This window comes from Agrilus planipennis, unplaced genomic scaffold (assembly GCF_000699045.2).
Source record: "Agrilus planipennis isolate EAB-ADULT unplaced genomic scaffold, Apla_2.0 scaffold65, whole genome shotgun sequence".
NCBI classification, from domain to species: domain Eukaryota; kingdom Metazoa; phylum Arthropoda; class Insecta; order Coleoptera; family Buprestidae; genus Agrilus; species Agrilus planipennis.
Genome location: NW_020439271.1, coordinates 82,835 through 91,480, shown reverse-complemented (window position 1 = coordinate 91,480; position 8,646 = coordinate 82,835). Strand labels below are relative to the sequence as shown.

The 8,646-nt window shown below is 35.0% G+C and overlaps 1 protein-coding gene across 1 annotated transcript in view; it reads right to left on the bottom strand.

Moving 5' to 3' along the window:
* Window positions 1-1,334: 1,334 nt before the first annotated feature.
* The window catches only part of LOC108734110 (aristaless-related homeobox protein-like), a 30,528-nt gene continuing 23,216 nt past the window's right edge, over window positions 1,335-8,646 (bottom strand). The window contains exons 3-4 of the mRNA XM_025978291.1: window positions 3,446-3,539; window positions 1,335-2,205 (exon numbers count right to left, since the gene is read on the bottom strand). Coding sequence (XP_025834076.1) covers window positions 1,838-2,205; window positions 3,446-3,539 — 462 coding nt within the window. The 3' untranslated portion in view covers window positions 1,335-1,837. The remainder of the gene's footprint in view (window positions 2,206-3,445; window positions 3,540-8,646) is intronic.

The window sequence follows — 8,646 nt, the reverse complement described above, 5'->3', positions numbered from 1 at the left end:
AGGTTGTTAAAGGTGTATGTTTGGAGCAGGGCGTTGTACGGGTGCGAAACATGGACAGTGGGCGCGGCGGAAAAGAAAAGGTTAGAAGCGTTCGAAATGTGGTGTTATAGGCGGATGATGAGGATATCGTAGGTAGAAAAGGTTAGAAATTAAGAGGTATTGGAAAGAATAGGATAACAGAGGACTCTATGGCGAGATAGGTTGGTAGGACATCTTCTCAAGCATGAAGGTCTAGTCAGAGACATATTAGAGGAAGAAATAGGAGTTAGGAGGGGTAGAGGTAGACTTAGATTAGATTACTGTTCGCAAATAGTTAAAGTTGTGGGCTGTTCTAGTTTTAGGGAAATGCGAAGTTTAGCTCAGGATAGGAAAGAGTGGAGGTACATGTCCAACCAGTCTTAGGACCTACGACCTTATGATGATGATGACTTTGTAAGCGTAAGAGAATAAGTAAGTATACGTACATTTCGTTGAAAAGAAACTATACGAAGATTTATACAAATACCGGCGGAACCAAATTCACTCCTACCTGAATGTGGATAAAGGCTGTAGTCGTCTTTTTTCTTTTTTTCGTACGTTACGACTGGTAGTGTCGGATTCCCTTTTACCTTAGGTCATTCCAGAACCATCTAAAGTCCTTTTCAGCCGACAGTTCTCTTAATAATATTTTTATATTGTGCTAATATATTTAATAAAATGTTTGGGAGTGGAGGGGGGTAACTGTTTCCTACCTTTAATCTAATATATTACCAAATGAACTTCTTTATTCTTGCTACTTATATATTTTCTAGCCTTTATCGCACACTTAAAGGGTTGAGAGACAATAATCAATAGCATTGAAGTAAATTTTCCTATTACATACCTTAACCTGTTTAATTTAGGAATGAATTTGACAATACCGTAAATACCTTCAGCCATATTTCTGTATATATGTAATAAAGTAATACCAGTGCTATAAACGCATTTTAAAGCGTTTGAGAGATGTTGTGCTTTATACAAAATATTATGAAATTTCAGTTAATTTGGGGCAGTTTTCAGTGAAGTAGGTGACATTTTCAAATAGATGTGGTTTAAGAAATATATTCTACACGTGATGACGAAGAAATGTATAGTTCTGAAATTTCCACCTGACCAGTACACCAGTGACGTTTGTCTTAAATGAGTTTGATTTTGGGAAAATAATACACGCATATTCATTCAGTAAAATCTATATTGCTAAATCTCTTCAAAATTAAAAAAAAAGATACCAAGTAAAAGTTGTAATTGTATTTGAAATTTTTAGAAGTTACTAATGTAATTACATTATTTAAGCATTGCTTCTGATCAGCGTAAAGTACAACAAAAAGATGGGATAGATTGCTTATTTCGTGCTACTTATAAATACTTAATTGAAATAATGGTTGAGTGTAGGCTTTCACGGCCGGCGTTAATTCTATGTTGAGAGTTTTTCGGGCTGATGGGCCGTGGTCTCTTTGGATTAATTCCTCCAGGAAAACTCTCAACATAGAATTAATTGAAATACTTCATTATTAATGCAAAGAAATAAATAGATTTTTATTTTTATAACGTAATTCAAGATGCAAAACAGATATCATCCCTAACTTCAAATATATTACAATATAAGAAAATAATTGCTTTAAGTAAATATAAAAACATCAATGACAGCATATTTAACCCACCTGATACACATAACAAAACTTTAACGAGTAGATAATTAATTGTAATCTAAATTCTAAATTGTTCACTATATACACGGGGATAATCGTATTTTAGGTACACTTATTTACATCGCTATTGAATATCGTACTTTATGTACGTTGTAATTATTTCAAAAAACTTAAGATTTCGCGTGAAGTTGGGGTTGTTGAGACGACCCACTGGGCATCATCTCTTGTGCTCGCAACCGCAACGTTTCTATTGATGTTCTTCGAGGGGATAACGGTGCCTCGTTCATCGTTTCGGGACTAGAACTGGGCGATCGTTCTTCTGCCGTCGGTCCCGGCGTGGAACCTTGCGGTACACCGTTAGCTAGAACGTATTGCGATAGAAGTGCGTGGAATGACGGAACTGAGAGGGATGATTTCGGAGCCCACGGTAAGCTCAGTGCCGGATTAAACATTGGCGGAAACGGTAATCCCGGCCAGAAATGGTCCACACCCATTGGCGAAATACCCATTTGAGCATGAAAAGCCAATTCCGGTAAACCTGAAACAGAATAATAAACACTCAGTACACCTGAAAACTTTCTATTTTTTTATTTAAACTTCGCTTCCTATAGAGACACACAAAATGTCTGTACATAATTTTGCGAAAAATAAACTAAACTAAAACTGAAATAAACAAAATTAAGTCAAAAAAAAGCTAGCAGGTGCCCCGAAACACCTATCGACCCAGAACCTACTATGAGTATCTGCAACAGTCTGGTCAATCAAGAAATTGCGATATGAGACGCATTAGAACTTTATAGGGACCGTGGAGCACAACAAAGATATAAGTAGGCAAAGGCCTTCATCTATACAGACTGCAGGGAGTGGGAAAAACAAATTCTCAGTCTCAGCAGGGGAAAAGTCAAAACTCTAATGCCTTACAGGTCACAGAGAACTGCGCTACCACAGGAACAAACTGGGAATGACCATCAGTTCTTCCTGTCGTTTTTATGAAGAGAAAGTGAAAAGTTCTTTCCACAAGCGAAAGACGTTACCATACATGCCACTCCTAGAATACTACCCTTTTGGGAAGTTTTCCTGTGAAGCGTTAATGAAACGGTAACTAAAAGGGGGAATCTAAGGGATTACTCGTGCTTTTGAGATCTGAACAAGCCTAAACCAAAGACAACGACAATAATAAAAATGAAATACATAAATAATTAATACTAATGTATTTTGAGTGTGTTATAATATGGAATTCATAATTACATTGCAATAAATTAATCTTGACTTCCTTGAATCTGTGCAAATTATACAACTATTAAACGTGAATGATAAATATCTTCTTTATTCTATGATGATAAAACTGAAGTAAAGGAACAAAGCGGCCATCATCGAAAGTTACGCTTAAGGCAAGTGAGTCTAGCCAAAAAATGTTCTTTTACATTAATGTAACTAACTGCTGGAGCAAACCGTATTACGTTCAACAAAAATATTAATATTTTTCTTTTTTCTTATTAGTAGATATAGGCAATAAAAACACACAAATAACGTTGTAATTTAATTTTTTTAAACACGTACCTACCTATTTGAGATACGATATAAATTTAATTGAATACGTGAAGCTAAGAAATTGCCTTCCCGCAAATCCGACCTTTCTATTACACAGAGGATAAAGAATGAAGCTTTTGCTTACGGCACCAGCATTTAGATCTTATGAGAGTGTCTGAATAAAATCAGAAATAGACAGACAACATATGCAGATGTATCTTCTTTATACACATAAAAGTGAAATTTACCTGAATGTTCTGCCGGATGCATAAATGTTGTTACCTCTCGACCCAGGGCTTTCTCCCTTTTTCTCCATTTGGCTCGTCTATTTTGAAACCAAACCTGCAAATAATGGATATGTTTTATGCACACAAATATGTTATTAAGAAAAGTCTAGTTGAAGATCTTTAAATCCAAACTAAGAAAAAACTCTTGGATTCGAAAAAACCCTAATTGTAGGCCTTTCGCCGATTTAGGGCATCTTCAGGGGTATTTAACTTTAAAACATTTGTGAACCAAATGTTAAATCCAAGATTCGAAAAGTCGCTTAAATTGAAATATCAAAGCAATATAAACAAGCTGAGGTTTGTTTTTCCTACTAGAGGGGATTCATATCGAAATTCATAATTCATTAATCGCAATGAGAATATGTCTAAGTGTTTAGAACAGGTGTGACTGCGACCTGCAGATCACCGCGGTGACCCATTTTATATTAATTTCAAATCGCCTCCATGATTAGGTGATTGAATATCAGGCATATTCTCACATTAAAATTTATGATAAACAAATGTAGAAATTATTATAACAAAAACCAAAATTACAAACTAAACTTACNAAATTGGTACTAATTAATCAATATTTTCATTTTTATATACGGTACGTTTTGGTGCTGTTGTAGATGATTTTGTATGTTATGCTGTTTTGGTGCTATTATAGTATGTTTTTTGCGGGGCGCTTTTTTAATATTGTGCTAGTCTGGAGCTGTTTCAAAGGGTAGTATTTTTGCTATAATTTTAAAATTTATATTTTCGTTTAATTTGTAGGAACTATTTCGGTGGTTATTTAGGTCATTTCAGATATTTCGAGGTAATTCAGTGGTGTTACAATTCTTTTTATTTTTACTCGGGTAAGTACCACTCAATAGCTTATGCCGGACGATGCTAACTTTTCTTCATCATCGAATAGCAATGTATGCATTTTGTTTAGAAAAATTTCTGCTAATGATGAACAAATCTTTTGAATTACATATAGTGCAAGTAATTTTGGTAATAATTTATTCCTTGCTTTAAAAACTTGTTTTTCGTCTGTCTTTCTTTCTTGAAATTTCAATATCTATATTAGTATATTACTATCAGGTTGAAGGCGATGATATTCGTGGCAGCGAAGCCCAGTGGGTGATGGACGCGGTAAAGTCTGTACTACATGTCGTACAGAAAAGACTAATTCAAGTGTGATCTGTGTACAATGATTTCGTGGTTCGACTAATTTCCACCCGGCGGGTGTCGAACTGTTCGCTGGTCCGCAACACCAAGCTTTAGTCGTGAGAACGGGGCCAATTCGTCCAATTATTCACAAAAACCGGCTTATTTGGCCATATTGGATGAAATTGAGCGAGAGCAACAATTTATTTGCCGCGCGGGGAATATTTTATGAGAAAGTTTTCACAGGCAAGGGACTTCATAATGCGACAGTGCGCACACCAAAAGACACCAGATTAAATAGGGTTGAAACAACAATCGCGTACAGAGATTTTTTTATAGAAAATTACGCACCTATTAACATGACTAATTTGTACTTGATATAATAAATATAATGGAATCAAACACCTCAGTACTTTACTGTAGAATTGGTATATACCTATATTTACAGCAATAATTCGCTGTCGGCGAGGTGTAATTTGAAACGGATTTTCTCATCAAGTTCTTTATTGAACAGTTCCCACACGTAAAGAATGAAATCTAAAAACTTCCCAAAATCCATATTACTAATGGTAATGATTTAATTATTTGGCTTGACCAACTTATACTTATTATTTAGTTAAAACAAAATTAAAGTAAAACAAAAATACTGGTGTCCAAGGGAAGAAAAAGCAGGGAAAGAGCGAATATAAAGGAGACGAAAAATTAGAAGAAGTGGCCGATTTTATGTATCTAGGAAGTCAGATAAGTCAGGACGGAAGGAGTAGTAGGGATATAAAGCAGAGGATAGCGCAGGGTCGAGTCGCCTTCGATAAAAAGAAGTCATTTCTATGCTCGCGAACGCTTAATTTAGAAATTCGAAAGAGGTTGTATGTTTGGAGCGCGGCGCTATACGGGTGCGAAACATGAACAGTGAGCACGGCGGAAATGAAAAGGTTAGAAGCATTCGAAATGTGGTGTTATAGGCGAATGATGAGAATACCGTAAATAGAGAAGGTTAGAAATAAAGAGGAATTAGAAACAATAGGGACCGAGGACCCTATGGAAGCCTATAAGAAATAGGCGAAATAGGTTGGTAGGACATCTTCTCAAGTATGAAGGTCTAGTCAGAGACATATTAGAGGCAGAAACGAGAATTAGGAAGGGTAGAGGTAAACCTAGATTAGATTGCTGTTCACAAATTGTTAAGGATGTAGGTTGTTCTAGTTTTAGGGAAATACGAAGATTGTCTCGGGATAGGAAAGAGTGGAGGTTCGTGTCCAACCAGTCTTAGGACTGACGACCTTATGATGATGAAAACAAAATTGTCAATTTTTCTTATGTGCATTCATATTAATTTTTGCAAAAACTTGAAATTATTTAGAGTAAGCATTCTTCTTTATTTTTGTTTGTATATTCTCCGAACAGAAAGCTCATGGTAGTTAGTATTCTAAGAAAACAGTCAGACGACTTGCGATTTCGATTGCAATTCCCACAGAATTCGCAGTATGCAACAGTTTTGTATATATAGATAGCGTTCAGTACGCTGGTTATAGTAATTCATGAAACGCTGTCTAAAGACAGCTTATCGAGTTGGCCTGTATCTGTATTTTATCACAACTTTCTAGAACGTGCTTACGAGATTCACTGAGATGGAAATCGTAATCCATGTCTGACCACGATCAACTTTTTACTTTTTGTTCTGGATAGCTGCTCCATTGTGTTCCATTCCACAAGTCAATATCCTTATGGACTTTGTCGAACATCTTTGAACCAGATGGTGTTCACTACACTGTTTATTATAATTCTTATGCACTCCTCCTAAAGGGTTTAGGATGAATAAACTCTGGATTATGGGAGTTGTTCAAGATCGATTGATTTTGTTTTGTATTTGTATTGTATTTTTGCGTATACTCTTTTTTATTAATTGAAAAAAAATGTACCTAGTTCAGGAATCGGCTAAAAAATACGCATTGTATTCGTATACGCGTGGAACAAAACACGTGGTATTAAAGCGGGCAATATTAAAAATATAAGTGGCTTAAGCAGATCCTTTTCGCAAATAAAGGTTCAATTTAGAATTTGATCCTCATTAAACCAGTCTTTTGTTTTTCAATTGCACTCGAGTGCTACTGCTACTGCCGGCGCTGCTGCCATACATCCATCGCCACCCTTATTCTTTCCTCTCGCTTATTCCTTTGCTGACTATACATATGTGCATCAAATTACCAACTGATGATGTAATCCAAAGGAAATGACGCAGAAAAGTGAATCGCAATAGATACCAAAAGGGCATGAAAAGGGCAATTTTACCGTCAATTGCTTGAACGAATATCGAAATACATATTTCCGAAATAATCCCTTAAAATTAAACGCAAGATCGTGTTGGGCGCGCATATGTTAAAGTTCGGTAACGGTTTACCAATCTAAATCTAATTAACCTTTTAAAAAATTACTGTAGGTACCTATTCTCAAAATAATTTTAATTGATTGAATGGATCCGTCATTACTTACTCCCATAGTTCATTTTTCAGTTTGTGAGAAAACAATTTTTCCAGATATCTTATCAATTTACCATATCTGAATTTTTGGCTCATTAATGTACGCCTATGTAGTAATTAGTTCAGTTAATATTCATTAATGTGTGCTGTTATTATTAACTATGAATTCGTGAAATTTTCAATCCACTAATTCATTTTCCGAAAGTTACCGATTTCCATCCGAATTCTCATTAATTTTAATTAATTGACACCATTTAAAAGAGTTTTATAAATATGCTTATCGATCTAATTTAAGGAAATTTGATTGTTTTGTTATCAAGGTTTAGTCAGAGATTTTAAATTCTCGTTACTCATTTTTATGGTAAAAAAATCCATTATTTATTTTTAACTTAATCAATGTCAGCTTGTACTTTAAATCGGTAAATTTAATTATTAACCAGGCAACAGCTTATTGTAAATATAAATGAGATTATATTATCGTTTAAGTGTTTCTAAAATGAAATCGCAATTACTTCTAAGCCAAAACATCAATTAATTGCATGTCCTATTTTGTCTGAATTTGAATACGATAACGTAATCTTTAGTAAACAAATGTGGAATTTATGGCGTCAGGTGTTCCATAATTCACCAGCAGGTATAACACTGTTAAAGAGAAATTAAATGCAGATGTGTATATTAGAGTTTTCTGGGCATAACTAATGGGCCAGCTTATCACCTATTATATCCCAAACGTGCCCGCGACCAGTCGTAAAATGCCATAGGCCGAAGATCGTTAAAGATTTATGGTAATTGATTTAACTTTTACCGATGAAAGAACCAACAGGTCGCACACGAACTACTGCCACGCTCATTTTCACTCCCCTCACTTGAACGAAACGGATAAAAACATTTACAACTAATATATTATCCTTGTAGTAGTACCTATAGCTACATTGTCCTAACTTATAGTAATTCAAAGTAGTGGGACATAATGCATTAATACTAATATTAATACAAGCTACTATGGGTCAGAAAAGTAACAACACACCGTGATTTCATTTTCGGGGTGGTTGGTAACATGACAGTGAGTAGCACTTCAGACTTTGAGATTTCATTAGTATTAAATTCACAAAGTGCAATTTCTGGCCATTTTGTAAAGTGAAAACAACTTCAAAAATAGTGGTAAAGGTCTAGATGATGGCCCCCACTCCCCTGGGGGGGAAAGAGGAGGTCTCCCCCACCACTGTACCATAAAAAGTTCGTAGCGGTCTCACCCCCATAAAAAATTATGGGTGTTCAAAGTTAATAAATATGTTAATTTTTATACATTTCTAGGCATGTAAACATTTATACAGTCATTCTTAAACAATATTCAAAGGTAAAACTAATGAAAAATACATAAAAATATAGAGAAAGTTATATAAAACATTATTTAAATAGCTTTATCAATAGGGTAGGTTAGGTTAGGTTAGGTTATCGGGTTTTGTTCAAGTGACCACTTCCTTTTGATCCCCCACCTCCACCCGCTTGAAAATAACTTTTTTATTGAATTTTATTTGAATTATAGTGTAT